This window comes from Cinclus cinclus, chromosome 9 (assembly GCF_963662255.1).
Source record: "Cinclus cinclus chromosome 9, bCinCin1.1, whole genome shotgun sequence".
Classification (NCBI taxonomy): Eukaryota; Metazoa; Chordata; class Aves; order Passeriformes; family Cinclidae; genus Cinclus; species Cinclus cinclus.
Window position 1 is genome coordinate 17,732,472 of NC_085054.1, and position 23,224 is coordinate 17,755,695.

The following is a 23,224-nucleotide window of genomic DNA, read 5'->3' on the forward strand; positions in this document are numbered from 1 at the left end:
TCTCAGCAATCAATCATGTAGAAATGCATAGATACAAAATAGCTACCCTGGTTTGTAAGATATTCAATTTGACCTGTTTTCAGTAGTTTTATCATTATTAATAAATTAAATTGCCGTAGGGAACAGGCCAAAGGATTAAGATGACTCTCTACATCATTAAAACTCAGCTCTGATGGCCAATACACTTTTGCCCCAGGTCAGCTCTCACTTTCCTGCATTCTGGGGATTAATTCAGCCCCAGACCTGTCCATTAGAGGCAGAGTGACCACCCTATTTTGGGAGGTTGCTAATCTTCACCTCTAAGGATGCTACTTTGGGTTGATCCCAGGACCACGCACGCACGTTTTCTTGCTCCTTTTGTTTTATTTGTAAAGCATAAATATGGGGTGAGCACTGCAGGAAGCTCAGCCTAGGGGCTCAGGCTGCATGAGATGTTTGTGTTGTCTGCCACTGGATGTCTGTGCAGGGACAGTTGATTTTGTGACCATGCTTTGTATGTGATGATGTAAAATCTTGACTCCCTCTGGCCCCACAGCAGCCGTGGGTTGTGGTGGCAGCTGTGGTGGCAGCGAACAGCAGTGTCCCCACGGAAAACAACAGCCGTAGGTGTCGGCCAGCCTAGGCAGGAGTTTGAGCTGAGCATGGTTTGGGAAGACGAGACGCTTTACTGTGCTGTGTGAGCAGGGGATGGGGTGTGACAGCTAAAGTCTGGTGTATTTTTGATCTGGAAAAACATTGGTTGCCTCTTAAAATGAAGTTTCCCTGCAAGTGTCCTTATGTAACAGATTGTCCCTACCCAGGACAGTTGAAGGGAAAATCTTCCTCCTGCAAAAGCAGATCCTAAAGGATCCAAGTTCATTCTCTCCCTGAGCTGCTTTTGGGAGAGGAGGGGAGGGGGGCAGAAGCGGGGGAGGCGGTTAACAGTTACTCTACTGTGTCCTGACATTAGGCGAGCTGCAAAAATGCTCCCAGTGTATCAGGTAGTGTGAGGTGCCAGCCATTCGCTGGAGCACGGAGAGTAAGTCTGCTGCAGAGCCTTAAATACTTTCCACCCCGACTACCTTAGCTTAACGCCTTTCAGCAGAGTTGGCAGGAAGGTTGTTTTTGTGTAGTCTCTCACCTCTCCCAGCAGCCTGGCTGACGCGCCTGTGCCGCGCTGTGCTCAGGGATTGAGCGCTGCAATGGGAGTAGGAGCCGCAGATCCTCTCGCTGATATGCTGGGAGAGATGTATATGAGGATTACACACAGGCTTTGTGCGACGGACCCAAGCAGAGCACAGCCCCACTGGACGGAGTCGGCGTAGCTCTGGTGCAGCTGGAGTCACAGAGGCAAAAGGATGAAGTTTAAGTCTTTTGTAGAAAAAGAGTTTGGCATTTCTGGAGTTTGCTGAGCGACAGCAAGAGACTTGGCCCAAGCCTTGACACTTTGGTTTTGGATGGTGCTTCCCCAATCTCCAGAGAGATGGTACCTGTCACGGAGGCAAGTTGCAGTGAAATACTGAGCAGAGGCTGGGTTTTGAATTGCTCACATAGGAGGTCGGGTTTGTTTTATTCTTGGTCTCCAGTTAGACAGAAAGGCCAAGAAGCCAGAGAAAGAATGGTAAAACCTTCAAAAATATTAAGTAATCTTTAATGAAGAACTTCTGACTGCTTGTAAAGGCAAAGTCTTTTATCTTCAAGCTGGTCGCTGCCACAAATGTAGAAAGGGACATCTTTACAGATGCACGGAGCCCTGTCTGAGGGTGATTGTACGGGATCACTTTTGCGCTTGTGCGGTATTGCTATCGAGGCTCTGCTAATTCTATTTCTTTAGTTTCTGTAATTTTAGCAGGAAAGGCCCAGGCAGCCAGGCAGCGTTGTCGGGGTTGGTGAGGAGAAATAACCTGATGAATTTTCCATCAGCTCAACTCACTCAGATATTCTCGCCGTTAACTTTTGGGGTCAATAATAAATATTAAAACCTGTAGATTTAATAAGTCAATGTAGGTGTTCGCTGCCTTTTGAGACCACTTTATCTTTCCATCAAAGATGAAACAAGCTTCTCAAATGAATAAAAAATAGGGCCTCAAGTGATTACAAGTGAGAGCAATTTGAGCTTCTCTCTCAGAACCTGGCAGTAGGCACTTCTGAGCCTCTTCTGACTGCCTAGACATTCTGCTTTAGTGCCGCTCTTGCTGTTATATTTTTAGGTAAATATTTCTAACTTGTGTGTACAGACTTTCAGGAACAGTGTTTGCCGCCACTCCAGGCTTGAGGGACGATGCAGGTCTGGATCCCACCAGGCTCTGTTGAATCTGATTTGTGCTGCAAGTCTAGTTTTCCTTGGTGCTTGCTATAATCTCCTCAAGTTCAAAGAGCGCTTAGCTGCTTGTCTTTGTCAAAAACCCTGTTGGAGATCTTTTATGTCGAAGATGTAGGATTTTTCCGCATGACTTTGATTATTTATTCATTCCACTTCTCTGGTGTATGATAGCGCTGATATCATGAAGACCCCTTGTCTTGCACTGCTCTTGCTCTGAAATTCATGGAGATTTAGTGCCTTTGAAATTGTTTTAAAAGGGAAGGAAAAGTTTTTGAAGTCCCTTTTTTTTTCTTCTATTCCCCATAACAGTGCCACAGCACATTTTTCCGGCCTTCCACGCTCCTTTGCCAATTGACATGCGCCACCAGGAAGGACGATACCATTACGAACCTCACTCTATCCACGCTATCCACGGGTAAGTCTTACACCTCCACTCCTGTGCCTTGCTAAAATGTCAGCCACCTGCAGTATTCAGAATCCCACTGTTAAAGTCCCAGGGACTCACTGCCCTTCTGGCAATCTGGCCCTTCTGGCCACCCTCCACGTCATTGTCCCAGCCAGTGACAATTACTGACCTGCCTGGCAGGAGGGCTTTACAGCTCTGTTAAGCCTATAGAAGTGCCCTATAGCAGAGGATGGGAGTACAGGGCTTCTTTGTCATTATTCAGCTCAGGTCCTAGGAACAGGCTTGACTTGTGTTTTTGCACCCACTGTGTTTCTCACATCATGCCTTGCATGGGTCATTTCTGTCACCATCTTTGGCAAAGACTGCTCCCTCTCTTTGGAGACCTTGTGTACCATTCTTCCCTGCCGGCCAGCTGTGGGGACAGTGGCAACAGGCTGCCAGGAATGCTGTAATTCAGTTTGATTTCACTGGACAAGAGCCTGAATGGGCTGGTGGCATTTTCTAAGGGCAGTAATAAGTCAGGTACTCATGGGGGTGTCCGTGTCCTCCCTGGAGTAGCAGGACTCCGGGTTTTGGTGGCAACCTTCTCATGAAAGCCTCCTCTCTCCCTGAGGCAGCTGACGGGCAGCAAATACAGAGACTGGTCAGGGGCTACACCCTGAGAGGGGGGTTTGTGGTTAATCTCCTCATTCAGGACATGGCAATTCAATAGTTCTTGATGTCTTGAAGGAGATGTTTACAGAGAGAACTGTTTTCACCTCCTGTAAGCTTTGATCAGGGCAAGGAAAATGAAGCCAGCAGGGATGTGAGCAGAGGTTCTAGCGACCGTGGGGCTGGAAGTGTTTCTTCTGGTCCCTGACAATGCACCTTTCCCATAAGAGGTGAGGAGCAGCGTGATGGGGTTGGCAGAGCCAGAGCTATCTAAAAATCATTCAACCTGCAGCTGTAACAAGGGGCTCAGACATCAGCTGAGGGACAGGTCCCAGAGCACTCGTGTAGGGGAACCACTGAGGGCCAGAATTGTTTTGCAAGAATAACAAGGAAAGAACAACTAGGGCTCATCACTTAAAAAACTCTCATTTGATCCCCTGGAATCCTGTTGCAGCCTCGCTGTCTGGCCAGGGATTGTGCTCACCCAGCTTTACAGGGGCTGTTTGTGGAGCTGTGCTGCTCCTGGACAGGTGTGCACAGGGGAACAGACCCTGGGAAGCAAGTAATGCAGACAGCAGCAGCCAGATCTATGGGGCCCCATAGCTACCGTAGCTTTATTCTGCTTCCAAAAATACTGCAAGAAATAAATGATAGGGCATTCTGCTAGATCCTACCAGAAGACAAGTCATTGTCTTTTTGGCTGACAGTCAGTTTGACTGGATGTTTAAAGGGGCAGAGCAGCTTCTTCCATGCTGTGTGCAAAGGGGAAATGACAAAGCAGGTTGCTAACACGGGAACTGGGGGGGAGGGGGATTAGGGAGGCTGCGTGAAATAGTTCTGGTCTTTCATGCAAAAATTTTAGAAAAAAAGACAGAATAATAACTTGCTTGGAGATAGTTAATAAGCCCGAGCTCTGGCTAATAAAGCATGTATGGAAGAGTGTGATATTCAGAACAGTGGTTAGAAGAGAGGGTGGCAGATGTTCTGATGTTTGTCACAGGTAGTTTGTGTGCCCCGCTCGGTGCTCTCCTTCAGTCCCCACGAGGAGGTTTGGGGGCACTACATATACCCTGGAGCTCCACAGCAGTTTCTGTGGTGGGGTCATGAGTCAAGGTCTTGTACAAAATGCAACTGAGATCTCACCACTGATGCTACGTCCCTATGAATCATATCCCCAGTAACCCCCCAGTATTTTTTCATATTGATATTGTCCAGCTGATCAACGCTGGCCAAGTGTACAGCGTTGCCAGATCAGGTTTCAGTTCATGTGCACCAATATTAATGATCTACTGTGTTAGCAGTTACCACATTTTTCTGTCAGTGGACCAAGTATGTCCTGCTTAGTATTTGGGTAGAGCTGTTGGCAAATACCTGTTGCATTTCTTCTTTGGGATTCCTCTCATTCCCAACAGCTCCTCTCACAAAACCAACTTGCAAGGTACTGGAGAGAAAACTTGGTTGTGGGTCTTAAAGAGGAAACACAGTCCTCTTTGAAACTACCTTGGCACTGCACTGGAAGGTGCCTTTGTGGCTGGAGAAGCACCAAAGCTGAGCAGCCAAGTGCTTCTTGGCTGTGGTAATTTTTTGGGGTCAAGGAAATGCCACTTCCTTTTGGCTGTTTGTCAAGTACCCTGTACTATGGCACAACCACATTGGGAAAATTCTCTGCAGCTGTGGTCTCTCAATCGTCTTTCCTCTTCAGATTTTCTCTGCCAACATCTTAAAGTCATATCTTGTCCTTTACTCCTCTTATTTTTTACTCTTCTCTTTTGTCTTTCTTCTCTCTCTTCCACTCTGCGCTCTGGAGGTCACAACATAGTACTCATCCTTCTCACTGGAGGATGTCCAGTGTGAAATCATCCAGTCATGCTGGTAGACGTGGGCCAGAACATACTTGGTGGTTGTATGGCTCTTGTTCAATACACTGGGTGGACTCTCTGGGCACAGATGAGCTTCTAGAAGTTTGTACTTCGTCCTGGTGGTGCAGAAATCAATCCTTCTTGTTTCAAAAGTAAACAGTCCGTAAAAAAATCCCAAGGGCATGTGCATATTTTCACTCTAGGAAATTATGGCAAATGTTTGGAAGAAAAATTGCGTCACTGAGTTTTGGCTTTATGATTAATGTGATCGGTGCCTGACAGAGAGCCCCCAATTCATCAAGTCTGTATTCTACCTGTCTGCTGTCTTGACGGTACCAAATTTATCTAATTATGTGAACATTGCACGGCAAATTAAGTGCAGTCTCATTTGTTGCTAACTATGGGGTCTTATTATCTGCCTGCTGTATTATGTCAAAGGTTTGTTTCCTGATTGCTCAATGTGACCTGGCAGTGCATTCCCCTTCATCACTGTTTGCATTTGGCCTAATGAGAACATACGTTATTTTATCTCAACTGGAGAGAACTCATCTGCAAAGCTCTCTTGAGCAGAACCACCTGTGGCACCCTTTGCTCCGGAGCATGGATGGGAATGTGAAGAACTTGAGTCAAAAAGGACCCCCATGCCAAGATGGGCCTGAAAGAGTTGCTGTGTTTCTTGTCAGTGTTGTCATTCCGTGTATCTCAGTGATTTTCTTGTTAAGCAGCATGACAAATAATTTTCAGGACTTGAGTCGTCTTTCAGATCACTGAGAATTTATTATATATGTCCAGAAGCAGATTGAGTTGGGGTTTCCTTGAAGTCTAATTTTAGAGATTATTTTGGTGTTTCTCCAGTCATTAGGACAACCCACTTTTCTGTGCAACCACTGTTGGTTTTACTTGTTTGGTGGTGTTAACAACAATTTGACAGAATTGTGGTGCTTGCTTGGCTTCTATAGAAAAATAAAGTATCTCATTCAGATGATCCTTGAGCTCTGCAGTGCAAACCAACAGAAATATTGTGGATTCAAGATATTGTCCTAGATTGCAATGATTGTGTTCCTGTGGTAATATGGAGGACAGAGGGAAAGACAGGATTGGAGTCCAGTGGACACTGTTATAAAGGATGCAGTGCAGAATGGAGTGAAACTGAATATGGGATGAAATCTATTCCAGGAATGTAGAACTAGAGCAGAATGGATAAAAGAAATTGTATTGGTGCATATAAATTGTATGAGCCAACACTTCCACAACAAAACATTCATTTAACAGTAAGTAATACTACAGCACTCAAAGGCAAAGAAAAGACAGAAAAATAAATTTAGAGCTTCTGCATTATTCTGGAGATACACAATCACATTACAGAGCCACATACTGTTTTTCCCTGTGATCCTCTCTTCCAGAGCACAGGATGGCCCGGGCTCTGTGGAAGAGCAGTGGTAGGTCTTAGATGCATTTTCTGCATGCAGCTTTTATTGATTTGTCAGAATTTCAGTCTTTGCTGTTGGTTGTAGGTCAGCACTATTTGAGCGAAAGTCATCAGCCAGGAGTGGGCAGGCTCAAAGCAGAACCAGAGAAATTCACTTCATAAGTTAGTACAGGCCCTTTTCTGACAAAAGGGGTGGTACTATTATTATTATTATTATTAATAATAATAATAATAGATATTATTATTATTATTAACATAATAATAATTAATAATATTTTTGTGTGGGGGGGGTGGTTGTTTTTTTAAATCACAACAAAAATAAGTAAAAACTCCTTAGCTCAGCTTAAAAGTCCCTGCCAGTGCAAGAGCCTTCAGGGCTAACCCTAGTAAACAGCATGCCTAGGCTTGGCTCAGCAAGAAGCTTTTTAACAGTAGCTCCTAAACTGTGGTTAAAACCCATCAGGCATTATGCACTGTAAAAAAAAAACAAAAGCAGCCTTGTTTTTCTACCAACATCCTGATGGTGTTTTTAGGATGCAGTTCTGACATTATTTATTAAGAAAAAAACGGTTGTTGCTCTTCTGCCCATGCATAAAAATACTAAAAAAAAAAAAAAAAAACAAACCCTGAGCTGATAATGACAAATTCCATGCTTTTCATTAGGACTGAATTGTCCCAAAGATCTAGACATAGCGATGACTTCATTTCCATGATAATGTGGAGTTGCCCTTAATTTCCCTCTGGTAGGGATTTTATCTCGTTTAATCAAGGATATTCCTCCATTTCCCTGAAATCTTAATATATTATTACAGATTTTTCCCGATATGCAGCCTACACTTTTTTCTTTATCTGATTCTATTACCCCTCCCTGTTGAGGTTTGTTTCCTTTTTACTGTGTTAAAAATTATAGAATACCTTTTCAGGACCAGTTAAAATGTTCCTGAGCTGTTTAGGCAGGGTAATTCATGGGCAGAGGAGTCGACTGTTAAACTTTTCATCATAAAAAGACTGTCTCAAGTGTTTACAAATATGCCAAATTTAATGTCAAACCCAAGATTTTCCATGTTGAATATCTGTTCCAGTCTGGTTCTCTCTTTCCTTTGTTTTTTTTTGTGAGATTCAGCCAAGGGAGGCCAAGTGGGGTTAAGGGAAAATATGTTGTTTAGCCATACAAAAAATAATCATCATAATCTTATAACTGCTTTTAGAAACACCCGTGTCTCTTGCTTTAGAGTTGGAATTTATTATTGTCACAGATGTGCCTTTTGCTGTTCCCGTTCTACAAAAACACACACAAAGTTCCATCAATTTTGCCAGCTAAGAATCGTTTGAAAAGTCTTGCTTCAAATACACACATTGAAGGGGTGTCTGAGTTTTGTGGTGAAATATTCCGAGTGCCCTGTGGCCCTGACCACGCTTCAGCTGAACCTTGACAGGGCTCACCTGACAGTGCTCCCTGTTCCCTCCTGAGCTGTGTCCACCATCCCTTCCATCTATGGGGATTCCTGACTCAGTGGAGGAGAGGAGCTGTTTGCAGTGCTGCCTTTGTGCATTATCAGGCATGCATAGAGTGCCTGCAGTTATCCTTCGTGGGGCACCACTCCCCTGGGGCTGCAGCTGGGATCCCGTCCTGCAGTTCAGGATGGGACCCCTGGTGATGGTCATTCCTGCAGCAAGGATGCCTCTCGGCTGAGCCACAGAACACAGATACCAATAAAACCTGTGTGTTTTCATATTTACTTTGCTACTGGAGTAGAAAATCTTTGGCAGGTTGTGATTGATAGTACTGTGCTGCTTAGGAGACAGAGCGAGCTCCCTCCGGAGTCAAAGCAAACAGCTGCTCAGAGAGGCCTTCTTGCGTGTTTTTGCAAAGTTTTACTGCTTTCACCAAATAGATACATTGCTCATTTGGGAAACGGGTTTGGGGGCTCCCACATCCAATTTATTCTGTCCCCTTCTTTCCCACAGGCTTCTTTTATTTATTTAAGAAAATCAGAATGTGTAAGTTTTCTACTGTTTGCGAGGGCTGGTCCCCTCCAGAAGGCTGGTTCAGACCTCACCCTGGTCTGTAATTAGAGGAGACTGTTGCTTTTAGGTGGCTCTTTGGTGACCTAAAGGAAGTGATTTGGGAGACCGTCAGTTCCAGGATTAATACTTGATGGTTGCTTGATCCATCTCCAGGAGACCACAGATTAAATACTAGGCTTCTGCTGTCATGTTCTGGGGACTGAAAAAATTACTTTAATTCCATCTGTGCTTTTTAATTCATCTTTAAAATGTTGTCACTGTAATACTCACCCTTTTGATATCTTGAGAGCTAAAAAAAAGACTCCTTTGGGTTCTGACTTTGGTCTTGTAGCACATTTTCAGGAGCCAAGGAAGAGGTACACAGCGCTACCTGTCTGTGCAGGAACTGAGAAGGCAAGTGCCTAATGTCTTCTGGCCTCAGTGGGAGGACAGGATGGTCAGGTCTTTGGAAAATGGGGAAGGCGTAATCCAAAACACTGATCAGAGCCAGTATGTTTCTGTAGGCTTTTCCAGTCTCATAAACTATTCTGCAAAAAAAAAAACAACAACGACAAAAAAACAAACAAACAAACAAAACCAAACCAATGAAATACAAACCCCTCCAGCTTTCTCTTTTGAATCTTGTTAAATATTTTCAAGCATACTGTTTTATGAGAGAGATTTACACATCTGTGCTGTTCTTTAAATTCAGGATAGTTTTGTCATGTGTGTTTAGTTAAATAGCCTTCAGAGTACTTTGAATAACTGAAACCTGAAGTCCAGAGGGACCTGAAGGGGAGTGGCTTCAGACTCACTAAACTATGCAATGAAATGCAGATTGAGCTTGGAAACATTTGGGCTGCATCTGCAGTTGCTGAATGCTGTGACATTAGGTTGGAGGGGCCTGGGTGAGCTCAGGTGGAGTCATGCCCATTCACACTTAGTGAAGATCTGGGCCACCGAGGTGCTGGTGCTGTGAAAAAGTGCACCTCTAATTTAGCCTAGTCACCACCAGAAGTGTAAAAATGGCTAAGAGGTTTTAGCACTGAGAGCAAAAGCATGATCTTTGAGGTCTTTTATGTAAACCTCTGGCATGTGTTCATTTAATATGATGTCACTCTGTAATCCACCATTGCTTTTAAATGTCATTCTCAGAGCTTCATGTCAACGAGTCTTAAGTGATAATCCTTTTGCTTACCTCACTTTATAGTAGATTAGAAGTGACTTCATGCTTCCACCTTATCCGCTGTTAAGCTTGTGCTTTAGGAAAAAAAATTATTTGAACTCTCTTCTCCTGCTGCTTTCTAAAGAGTTTCTAAACAGAGGGTTGCGTGTCTTTCAGAAGCTATCTCAATAGGATTGCCCGTTCTCCACTGCTTTCAGCATCTGTGAAAATGGATAAATGTTCAGTGCCAACTTCCTGCCCTTTTAAACTCCAGTGTTCTGAATTTGTTTCTCAAGTTTTCTCTCAGCTAAATGGAGAGCACTGCCCTTCCTGGCCTCTTCTTTTTCTTAATCCTAAATAAGTCACCTCTCTAGATGTTATTTCACCTCTCACCAGCTTCTTGCAGTCATGAAGACAAGAGATGCTGAGCCCTGTTGTGGTGTTCCGCTCCTCTATAGCACTTTCTCTGGTACTGCACAGGAGTCTGTGGGTTCCCCCTTGTATCTCCTGGTCCCGTATCTCTGGGTTGAGCTTTTACTCTATCCTGTAGCAAATCCTTTCTCAGTATATAAAGCTCTCCATGTAGTTCACCTTTCTGGTCCACCCTCCTTTTTTTCTCTCCCTGAATTTCACCCTCCTGCTGCTAGCACACCTCCTTGTGTAACACGTCCCTCCAGATATTTGCTGCATGTCATCATATCCTCCTCCCTGCTCTAATGAACTGGCCAGGCTGCAGCCTGCAGCATATAGTCAAATATCAATCCACTCAGCCTCCTCATTTTCACTGTGTTTCTCTGAAATCCTTCCAGTGTGTGCGAAGATAAATGGACAAAATGCATTCATCCCATTGGCTTGTGGAATGAAGCCTGAGGCACATCACTTTTCAGGTGCTGGTTAATCTGGATTCCCATCTACCAGTGGCCATGGGGAGCAAATTACACAGGGTCCTGAGAGATAAAAACTAAAGGCAGGAATGCTGGCTTGTGATACTGCAAGAAAAATGTAGGATTTTTAATGTCCATACAGAGTGGATATTTTCAAATCTCATCCAAAAGTTCTCCTCACGCAGCAAAGAGCAGGGAAGTCAATTCACCCTGGATGGATAAGGACTGAGTCAATTCTGCTGGGATCAGAACATGTGGTTCGAGGGATCCTACGTATTTTGGGTCTGATTTTTGGACCACCCAGATGGCTGGGAGGAAAGTTAAAAAAAATACCAATGAGAAAAGGACCCTATTTGGCAGAACTGTGGATCTGGATGCCCTGTGTCCAGCTGACACCGTGCAGACACATCTGCACAAACCAAAGGGCAGAACTGGGTGCTGTTCCTCTGGCAAATCTCAGACATGCACATCACTCCCACAGGACTGTGTGTGTTTTAGCGGGCTTTCTAGATCCCTGGCTCTGACACTAAACCACATAAGTATGTTTTTCTTCTCTGTGCCAGACCAGTTTGAGAATTTGTGATTTTACAGAGTTTTCTGCCTTGGAGACTCTCGATTCCTGTTCTTTTATGTTTCACCATTGATATTAAATAGACAGCTAACAGCTAAAATTTAGAGCATTTCTCAAGGGTCAGACTTTTAAAAGTGCCTGTGTTATTTCAGATCATAAATCCCAGTGTACTGGGTCTGGCTAACAGCATTTGAAAGTGGGTGTTGTGGGTTTCAAAATAGTGTTGACTCTTAGGGCTGGCTTGTCAAGTGCTAGTAATGCAAAGGCTCAATGGGTTTTTCAAACAAGCTGGATCCTATTTAGGGTCAAACTACTCCAGCTACTCGGTTGAAACTCAGGACACTAAAGCCATCTCTAGTAAAGGAGTTAAGTACCTAAAAATTGATAAAGTGGCTGGAGTGGAGTTAAGAAACACAGACATGTTAATGAGGTGGCTTGTGCATCCTTGAATCCCAGCGCAGCTCCTGCAGAATCAGTGAGGACGTTTTCTGCCCTGTCTCCTCTCTGCTGTAGAAGCATGCACATGGCAAATCTCATGGGAGGATGTGCTATGGAAAAAACATATTCAAGGTTTAGATTATATCAGTTGGCTAGGCTCCACTTCAAGAGCAAGTTTACTGCATTCCCTGCTCTCACTTTTTTGGTGTTGTGTGGGGCTGGGTTTTGATATAATTGATCGTGGTAACTGATAGTAAACCAGGAGAAGGTGAGCCTTTTGAAGATTTTTTTTTTTAAAGCAGATACTTTTTGGATTGGGGGAGTGCTGTGTGCCTTAGAGCATGGTAGGAGCTGTCCTTTTCCACCCCCTGGGCAGCAAAAGGACCTGTACTATGGTTTCCCTGCTGCTGAGCACATGCTGTTAGATTAAATGTGAGAATTAGCCTATTAGCCTCCACCACCACCACCACCTCTGCCCTTTCTCTGGCTGCAGTGGAGGGGCCAGTGTTTGTTTTGCACAGGTGGAGCCTCCTCACAGCTGAGGTATTTCTTCCTGCACAACTCATTTTCTCTCTCTCTCTTACACGTATCCCTATTCTGCACACATGAGCCAAAGTCATAACAGCACCTGTGTGTAGTGAGGCAAGACTGAAAAAATATGTTTGGGCTGTATAAAATGCAGTCACATTCAGCTTTTTGAGTTTAAGTCTCTCAGAGAAATAAATGTGCATTTTTAAGTCCAATAAGGGCCTTTGAGATATTTTCCTTTTGGTCCTTTGAAAGCATCCTAGAGAAGAATTTGTCTTGTTCTACCTCTTATCCCTTCACAGGAGACTTGGTTATGGAGCTTGGTTATGGAGCTACTTACATGGCTTTTAATTTGCAAACCAGCTGCTGGACATGGTACCTGCTGATTGAATGCTTCATATGAAAGCCTCTTAAGATCCTGCAGAGTAACCACACATCCCAAAGTACCACTGGTAGAGAAAGTCTACCAGAGTGTGGTTAATATATTAAAAGTAGGAAAGTTTCAAACTTACAGCTGTGTTAGGGTGATGTTCTTACATGCACATTCTTGTTTGAGACTATTTATCCTCACTGTGAGATAAAACACTTGATTTCATAGGCTGTCTTTCATTCTCACTCAAGTGAAGTATGGCATACATCAGACAAAACTGCATTGTAGATGACAGAAAGCAGAGTGTAGAATGATAGGGTGGTGAAGGAATTAATGGATTCAGTCATCAAATCAGTAAGTTGAAGGAAGATCAATCTAATGAGGACTAGCAAGAAGGAGAAGATTTGAAAAGAAATGATAAGTTGATGATGCAGAGAGTCACACAAGAAAGTGCTCTGGGCTAAAGAACAGTTTTAAAGCCTCTTCCTATTCAGGAAAACATGTAAGTGTATGCTTAATTAGAAATGCCTGTTTAGGTCTGTTGATTTCAGAGAAATTTAAGTACATGTTCGCATGCTGTCCTGAGGAGAGTTCTCTTCTGAACATACCACAGAATAGGAGCGTTCACTAAATCCTGCTTGTGTTTTTGTGCTGTAAAATTAGTTCATATTAGTAATTTTTCTTGTGTCGATATGGACTTGGCTGTTGACTTCAGATCTCATACAGTAGTGGATTATTTGCTGCTTTTCTCATGAAAGGCTTCACTTCAGTTGTGATTCTTTAGATGATTTTTGCAAAGTGTAAGTCCAGGTTTAATGAAGAGGGACTCTAGAGCTGTGGTGGTTACTTCCACGCAGCATTGCTGTGACTCCAGCATGATCACAGAGGTCCCAGAACTGGTGTCAAACAGGCCAGTTTAGAGAAGTCTAGCCATGATACCATGCAGACAAAATATCCCAGTGTCTGCTTCCTAGGAAGACCAAATTTTCAAGGAATTACCAGTGTTTGAGATGCTGCTTTAAATAACTGATAACTACTCAGGTCAGACTCTGTTAGTTTGAAAAGACCCTCAAGGGGTCAATGAAGTTTTAAGTTCTCTGAGCTCTGAAATGAGGCCTTTGCTGCAGTTTTACCCTGATTAAAAGGCACACATTTTGTGATGACATCTTATGGGGATCAGGGTACAGCATGAGAGTTGGCGTATTGTAGGGATCGGGTCAGGGTGAATAATTCTATTTTCTATAGACCAGCTGGAAGGATTTTGCAGTTGATTTCTAGGAGAGAAATCATATAGAAGTTATTTCTATTTTTTTTTCGTAATCCTCCAGCCCAACTGATTCTCTGTAAGAAGTATTGCTAGGAACTGATGAAAGGTGAAGTATTTGCAAAGTTTTATCCAGTGCATTTTAATACTTCAATAGTTACAACCTGTTTGTGTGTTATTTCTGACAAAAGTCTCTAAACAGAGAAATAGTCATAATGAAATCAATTGCGGCACACCTCAAATCACTTTATTCACTTGACAAAATAGTAGGCTTCCAAAGTCAAATAGATTTCTGTCCATCTTTGGAAAAGAAATTGTACACAAACAAATAACCCAACCACTTTTCAGGCTAGGTCAGAGAAATTTAAACCCTCATGTAGGAAATGAGAATGTAAGAGACTAAAGTGGAATTGAGCCATCTTAGATATTTTAGAAGTTGTGTCTTTTAGGGGTTCCAGAGGATCTTTACAGAGAACAAATAACACTGCGCTTTTGGGCTTCAGTGGATAGCAATGAAAACTGCTTCGTATTCCTCACCAGACCATCATCGCTGCCTAGTGAGTCGAAGGGAAAGGCATTCTCCCATCAACACCATTTCCTCCATGTCCTGGGATTGTCTGCTCAAGGCTTGGCTAGGTCTTGACCTCTCCTGGCATGCGAGATCTAAACCTCGTATGACCCCAGACTTCCCTCGACCGCGTCTGGTTTGAATCCTGTCAGTGCCCGGATGAGTGTTACCACAAGAATAAAAATCTCTTCAAAGAGTTTTTTATTTATTTGTTTAAGAGACGACTTCTGCCAAATGTGAAGAAGGTAGGAGCTCTGTGAGCTGTAGCTTCTTTCCCTTCAAGTCCTTGATGTGCTGCTGGAGCTCAGGATTCTGTCAACCTGGTTTATTCTTTGCTTGATCTGTGCAGAGCAGGGTTTGCACTTCTGGTGAATTATGTGACGGTTTCTGATAAGGATGGATGATGAGCAGAGACTTGGGCTTAATTTCTGTGTGGATGTCACATAGCTTCAGGTATGTCACTCTGATGCAGCATATTGAGTGAGTGACCTTTCCCAGGGTGACTCAGTGAGTAAATGGCACAAATTGAGGGACAAAAGATTCTTTAAGGTGCCTTGTGCTGAGGAGCAGCTGACTGCTTCCTCCCGAAGTCTTGCACTGCATGCAGTGGTTTCCTATCCCTTCATGTGTTTTTTGACTTCATTGCCAAACTGGACTTTTTCCAGGATCTGGTTTCTGTGATTGACTTCGTTACTTTTGTGTTTCATAAACCAAACCTTTCCAGCTCTCTGTTCATTGATGCTTTTTTCCTAGGCAGGACAATTTTGTGGTTCACACATTCACCAGCAGAATTGCTGCGATATATGAACTTCCAGTGCAGCAAGGATTTCTGTGTACATGTGGGGTGTGTGCGGTGTCTTCCTTACTTAGCAGTGTAAGGTCTCAATCTAATCTCCTCCTCCTGTTACCATCCTCACTGGGTGAAAGCTGGGCTGAAAGTAATCTTCTGGCCTGTAGTGCACCATGGTCTGCACTTCCCAATCACATTTGAGATTCAGTTGAAAGAGCCAGTGGTGTCCAGGAGGAAATCTTTGGTTAAAATGAAGCTGTAGATTTTTAGAACCTGTTCTTGAAGGCTTAAGGTAGAAGGTGGACATGGTACAGCCAGACAATCTGGCATCTTGGGAGATGTTACAAGAGCTTGGCAAATATACCTGTAATATATACTTGTACCTGAGCTGCATTTGTTGTTAATTTTTGACTTGCCAGACTTTTGTCCTCCTTTATGGAAGAGCAGAATGAGAGCTTTCATGTGTGACTTTTGTAATTAAAAGTTTATCTCCTACCAATAGTCCTTATAACTTCCTGCACTTGCTCTGTCCCTCAGATAAAATGCTCTGTGCATTCTTGTACCTTTTTTCATTGACAAGAAACTCCTTTATGGTAGGCATGAATGGCTGTATTAATCCTTACGGTTTTCATGGGTACCAAGTGTGTACTGCATGCTGGGTAAGAGTAATTATATTGCCATCAGATTATGAACAGCTTTAGTGTACTGTGATGTGACGTGCGCAAAGGGAATTGTGAATATTGGCAGTTCAGATCTGGATAGTTGAATTTCCTTGGTTACTAATAGCACTGTAACCATAAAATATTTTTTAAATCCATACTGTTTTCACCTGTTCCATCCTTTGCTTATTTAAACAAATCGAGCAGCTGATGCAGTTTAAAAAAAAAACAAAACCAAAACATGCAAAGTGCAAGATCTTAAGTTCTATTTTTAGAGTAAACTCCAAGATAGAATTTCTTATCAAAATTCTATCTACAGCCTTTTCCTACAATGAAGGTAAGAGCTTACACCTCACTGAAATCACCTTGAGCTGCAAGTGCGAAAAGATGACTGATGGGACTTTCAAAACCCCTACCACATAGAAAACCTCACTACTGGGATTTCAGCATAGTTTTGATTGCCAGGCTTGGTGTGTTTGCCACTGAGTTGTCTAAAATGAATAAAGAAATCCATTGCACCTGAGCAGTTCTGATTTCTCATTTCCAGACTACAGTACAATGGCTCTGTGTTTGCCTTTTCCAAAACCAGAGAGGTGTGTTTAAATAACATTTTGTGCTGAATTATTAAAACTGATGGAAATGTTTTCATTAAAATTTGAGAATGTTTAATATCCCTTCTCTTGAATTTTAAATAGAACCAATAGTTGGTGACTTAATTGCCCAGCAATATCTCTTTTTAAGATTTTTGCCTTATATTAATAAAATGAGTGTATTTACATAATTCTAACCTAAGCACATCTCGTTTTACTGACTAATTGCCTCATTTAAAGGGCACACAATGTTAACACCTTTTGGCTTGCCTGAGACTTTACATCATGCTACATGCTGAATCCCATAGTGAACTTTATCCTGTGCAAAAGATAAATCATGTTCTCTATCCTCCTTGATAAAATATTTTTTAAAAAACCTTCACAACTCTGTGGTCATTTTAAACTGGTCCCATTGCATTGAGGTTGTGTTTGGACTACCTAGATGACCATCTCAGACAGAGTCAGGCTGCAGTTGCAGAAAACTGTGGCTGTCACCTGTGAGTTGAGCACTTGCAGTTGCCCATGCAGCCATCTCTTCCTCAGCTCTGCATAGTTTGAGCATGCTCAAACAGGGCTGGGGGTCTCATCCCTCTCACCACTTTCATGCCACTTGGTGAGATGCAGAAAGGGTCATTTTTGAGGTTGTGGAGTGATGTGGGTCCTCCTGCATATCTGCAGTACAGGAGGCACCAGACCCGTTAGAGTGATTTTTGCACTGATGCTGCAAAAAGCCCTTTGTTCTCCAGGCAGCACCCCAAACCCAGCTGCAGCTCCCTGGAAAGGGAGGCATAAAGAGTGGCTGTGCCTCTGCCATTTGAATATGAAGAAGAAAAACAGCTTCAGTGACTTGGCATCACCTTGGTGCTTCTGGGAATTAGATGTGACATTTGAGGTTGGGTTGGCATAACTTAAAGGTCAGCTGAGGACTGGAGGTACTGAACTTATTACTTTTACCCAGCTGAGCTTAGTGCCCAGTTTAAACTTGAGTTGAAGAAAGGTCTGGGGTATTTAATATTGATGGGAGGCCTCGTGCAGGCAGAGAGGCTGGTGAGAGCAGTGACCAGGAGAAGTGAGACCATGGCACAGCCCTAAGGACAGAAGCCACTGGAGGGTGGTGACATGGTGGTGAGCTGTCTGTGCCCAGGCCTTCTCTCCTGCCAGGCTGGTGAGCACCAGACCCACTGGACACCAGCACAGCCATGGTGAATACACAGGGCTGGGTTCTTCGGGCTGGAAAGGCCATGTGTGTGTGTACATCACTCTCCAGCTACAGTGACAACGGCTCTTTGAAATGCCTTTCTGCATTTGCATTTACAAAAGCTGGATAAGCCTTTTTTAAAAAAAAATCTGATAAGTAGCAGGCAATTGAATTAACCACTGTTGACTGTATTGCTGTCTCTTAACAAACTCCATCTGCATGGTCTCCCTTTGTAGACACAATTTTATAACTTAATTTCCCTACCAAAACATCAGTGTTTACTTAGTAAGAAATCTGTTCTTTGTCAGCTTAAAACAGTGATTTCTTTATTACCATTCTGCGCAAGGAATGACAGCACAGAGTTGGCACTGGAGCAAGTCTGGTTGAGTCTACAGCGTTGTAATGGAAACAGGGTGAACTGCGGGTCAAGTATAATGGGATTTGTATACAGAAATGTGTCTGCATAAGGAATAGCTGCATGAGATAAGAGAATGAAAGATGAGGCCCACAGGTCTCCCATTGCATGGTGTTGGGAAGGAGGTATTGCTGTAGGTACAGGAGATGGGGTTACCTCTGCGCCAGTGAGAAGAGTTCCCTAAACCACAGCTGGTGCCTGCTTCTGCCCCACCTGATGTTGGTGGGTGTAGGATGGATTGGGGCAGTCATCAGGGATTACTCTAAGAATGTTTTGTATGTAATTTTTACTGATTTTGGGAAGCATAGGGTCAGTGAGGGGTTTTCAAGCTATTACAGTCTGTGGCCTCCCTAAAAAATTTCTAGCAGAGTTGTTAAACATAGTATAGTGAATTTGGCCCAAATAACAAGAGGCTTGCAGAGATTTTTTTTGCTGTCTTTCACAGCCTCTAAAAGAGTTTTCAGTGTTTCCCAAGGGTTTTGCAAACCACAGGTTGAAAAGCACTACTGTAAACTTTCAGCAGTAAACAGCTGGGGAGCATCAGATCCCTGTTCCTTCCTTGAAAAATGTGTTATATTTTCCTACACTGTTGAAAAACTGAAAGAATAGGAGAGCAGCTGTAGTCAATGACACCAACAGATCTGGGAGCAAAGGAGTTTTGTAAGGAAGGTTTTTTGGGTGGTTACATGGCAGATGAGATACAAAACACCTCATCTTTTCTTACCATGAGATTTGGGGGGTGAGGAAAGCATCCTGGCTCCTTTGAAGTATGTTCAAGTTGTAGAGTGCTGTGGTTTTACCATAGGACTGGGCTTCTGTTTATTGCTTTTACTTTCTCAGTCTTACATTGCAGGCTAGATCTGGTAGAGAAATGCCAGTTACTTGTTGCAGGCAATTGGAGAGAGACTCTGCTTTCTCTGAATTATTAGTGTTCAGCTTTTCCCTATGAAAAGTTAAACCCCAGCGGAATGCTGTCCAGATTTTGAACAAACATTTATGTCTCATTCATGTTAATTTTCTTTCTAATGTTAAAAAAAAGGGGGAAAAAAGTGAGATAGGTTAAAAAGAAAAAATTAATGTTGAAGTGCTGATTTATTGTTAATTCTCTTATTTTGTACAGAAAACTCCAGATACTTCAAGAGAAAAGCTTGTTTGGAATAAAAAGGGTTTATTTCCTACAGTCATATCAGTGTAAAACTTTTACCTAGTTCTGCTCTTCACCATATAATTGCTTGCTTTTCAGCATACTCGTTGCAAAGCAAAGGCTGGTTAGATCAGCCAGTCTGCTGGATCAGATCTTATATTACATCTTGAGCTCTTTGAGTGCCATTAGCATTTCCTTTTAGAAGTGAAGAAATATTGACAGTTTGGTAGGTTATCTCGCATTTTACTGCACGTTAGGGCACTTCAAAGTCTTTATGTAGTGATGGGAGCTGTCATGAAGTAGATGTGAAAAGGGCCTTTGGTCCAACTAAACGTGTCAGCAAAAAGATTTAGGGCAGATTGTTATTATTAGAAATCAATGTATTTATTATATATTGTTCAGGAATATTTCCCTTTGGAGGTTACTGTGAGTGCTGTTTCTGTTTAAAATGTGTCAAATGCCAGTAAAATTAATTCCTGCAGAAAACCCAGGGAGCCCCAACCAAAAGCTTTGTTATTATGGGAAGGCACGTCTCTTACTCCTTTGTGCTGTGATGCACCAGAGGCAGGTACACACACAGCACACCAGCAGAGTGCCTGGCATGTGTCTGTGTGTGTGTGAGATGTATTTCTGCACAGTTATCACAATCACCTTTATGTACTAACGGAGCTCCTCTGTCTGCTGTGTCTGGAAAGGCTTTGTAGAGATCTGTGCTGTACCTGTTCCCATTTTGTTATATTCCTCTTTGTAAACTGTGGGGTTTGGTTACTTACAGTTAGTTACAACAGCTTACTGCTGCTTAGGGCAGGTGTGTCATCTTTCTGAGGCTTGAACACCAATGGTTTTTCCCTGTACTTTAGAAAAGAGAAGCAGGACATTTCAGAGTTTTGTAATTAATTGGATGTAGGTTTTCCTTCCTTGGTGTCTTGTTTAGCTATAGGTTTTAAGTTATAGGACCTTGGATTATGGGAAGAGGACAGAAAAGGAGCATATTAGCAGAAACATTAATGTTGGAAGTCGTTGTCCTGGAACAAAGATTCATTTTCCATTCACCCTGTGATTTACAGCACATTCCAACCAAGTGATTTGGCTATGGTCTTCTGGCATAACATTGTTTGCCCTTTCCCTGACATTTTGCATATAAAGAAAAGTTATGAGCTTCTTGGGCATTCAAGGTACCAGGAAATGCAGGAGTCTACCTAATTTGTTAACATGAAATTATAGATGTCAGACACAGACTCTGTTAGTTAACGTTGGTTAGAGTAATGCTGCAGCCAGTTGATTGTATTACAGTCATGATGAAGAGGAATGGTCTTTTTTTGCTTTTCTGGGATATGACAGGTATGGAGCCAAGGCAGATTTAAAGTGTAATGAATGAATAAGCATTTTCTGTGGTTTGCCTGACTCTTCCATGAGCTCCATTCCTGTGGTGTTGCTGCCACTGTCTTTCTCTTTCCTCAATGGGTTAGTGCTGGCATAACTTGGAAACAGACTTTTCCAAAGCAGTATAGGAATTGTCTTTTAAATGCTAAACCCTTCTGTAGCACTTGAACGTTATAACCTTTTAAGGGAGAGAAACCTCCACCCAAAAGTAGCATAGGAAGAAGACACTGGGCAGGGTTTCAAAAACTCAGATTTATTCCCCACAAACATGCATTTCCATTTGTTTTCCCAAGCCCAATGTCTTCACAGCTACAAGCAAAGTATTCACTTGAAAGTGCTAATATCCTCAACATGTGTCCCAAGGGAAAGCAATGAGATGCAGAGAAATGGCTGTGTCACATCCGACACATCTCTCTAACACCCGTTTCCCACATCCCCACACCAGTGTTGACTCCTCTCAGATCTCCCCCAGCTCTGCCATCAGGATCTGGTCTGTGTCTACACCTCTCCCCATCTTTTTCCCCACTGATTCCCACCTGACTTGCTCCTTCAATCAGCTATGCCCCTGACCGGCCTTCATCCCCTGCCCACCCTGACCCTGCAGCATTTTGACACCCCAACTCTCAAAATTTGTGACTACTGGAATCAAGTTCTCATGCCTGGTGGTTTCAACCTGAGCATGCCTCCAGGTTTGCACTGCTCCTTAGGTTTGCTTCCTTTCACTGGCTCCTGCACTTCTATCCATGCTTTCCTTCATGTCTTTTCTCTCACTTTTCTTCTTTTTCTTCCCCTCAGCTACCTTCCTTGAAGTTCCCTTTCTTAAAATATGCTTCTTCTCTGAAGGCTTTCATCATTAATCTCTCAAGAAACTATCTTAGAGTCTCATCTGCTGCGCTTTGATTTATTCGTTGTGCAGTTTTTTTGGCAAGTATCTCGCAAGAACTGAGCTGGTCATCCTTCTACCTCCATTCCTAAAGGAAAGCTTGTGTGAAAAGGTGGGCTTTCAGAACTTAAATTAAAAGATCATGTAAGTAAGATAATTGGATTTTAAAAAAAGGATATTAGGATCTGAAACAGAATGTTTACTTGCTTTGATGTGCTTTGGGAACATATGTCTGCACAGTGGGTTGTGTGGCTGATTAAGTATAAAACAATCTGAGAAAAATTCACCACTATTAAGCTTAAATCAAAGATCTCTCCCTAAGACACTAATTTGATTTGGGTTTGAAGGTCCCATATCAACCCTAATTTCTACCTTTGATGTCTTGTTTCTTTGTGTGTTGTATAATGGAGGGCAACCTTACTTACAAAAATTTGCAGCTTCCTTCCATTTTAAAAGCAAATATTGTTATTGTTGTGTTGCAGTTGTGGCTACAAATGTCAGCCAGTAGTAGACCCTTGTTGTGGTAAATGCATTACAAATGCAGTGAGAAACCATATGTGGTCAGGAGAGTCTTTAATCTGAGAACCAATTCCTGTGCTCAGGCTCCCAACTTTGCTCCCTCCAAAAGTTGCCCCTGTCCCCACTGAGGCTGCCAGCAACCTGTGAGCTTAAAACTGTTGTTAACTTATGGAGGAACTTAGATGAAAAAGGGTTTCAGGCTCTAAACCAAAACACTTTTGATTTCATTATTAAAAATAATACATATCAAGTGAAATCAAATAGGTTCTTTGATTTGTTCTTGGTTTTAGATATTTTAAATATAGGATTGAAATCAGGTAAGTTTTGAATATGGAATTGTCTTTCAAAAAGAAAAATGAAAGATGTTTACCACTGTTCTTTCTTTTTTCACATTTGTAACAAAAAAAAAAAATTTTCTTACCCGGAGCAGGTATTTTAAATTACTCATATGCTAGAAGTAGCATTAAGTCTAAGGGATGAGAAAAAAATCATGCAAAGAAATTGTACCTGCCTTAGATTATTATATTGCATAGATGAAAAACAGGAGTTGTATTGGAGACCTGTTCTTGTTCTTCTCATTGGTGGCAGAGGTTTTTTTTTTTATTTCAGTAGTATAAGATTAGACTTTAGGCATGACAACTACCACTGCCAATGGATGTGAAGTAGGGTTTTCCTAGTGTCTACCTAAATCCTTCTCAAAGCACTGCCCAGACCACAAATTCACAAATAAGGGATTTCATACTCAGAGATTTTTATCTTTTAAGGCCCAATGGAACTACCACAGTTATCTGATCTGACACCTGCAACACTGGCCATAGGATTCCCTTCTTTAATTTCTGCAGTGGGAGAAATTACTATTTCCTACTATTAGAACTCCAAACCTTGCAGTGCATTTAAAGACCATCTTTTAGAGAAGCATCTAGTTTTGCCATACAGTCTTGTTTGCAATGCTGAATTTACCAATTCCATCCATAAACCCATCTAATGAGAACTTAGAATTGTTGATAAAAACATCTTTTTAAATAGATGCTTTATAGTTACTAATATTTTTTTGTTTTTATGCTCCTTTTTTGCTCAAAGACAGGTTTAAGGGAAAAAGAGAAAATAAATACAAACTGCACGAAACACGCCCATTCTGCAAAAAAGCTGAAACAATTTTTGTTCAGATTGACAATTTTCAGTGACATCTTATAAGTGAGAG

General features: G+C 42.4%; 1 protein-coding gene across 1 annotated transcript in view; it reads left to right on the plus strand.

Annotated features, from left to right (window-relative positions):
* GLI2 (GLI family zinc finger 2) overlaps positions 1-23,224 on the plus strand; it is a 138,278-nt gene that overhangs the window by 70,839 nt on the left and 44,215 nt on the right. Inside the window, exon 2 of the mRNA XM_062498102.1 lies at positions 2,612-2,717. Within this exon, the coding sequence (XP_062354086.1) occupies positions 2,612-2,717 (106 nt within the window). The remainder of the gene's footprint in view (positions 1-2,611; positions 2,718-23,224) is intronic.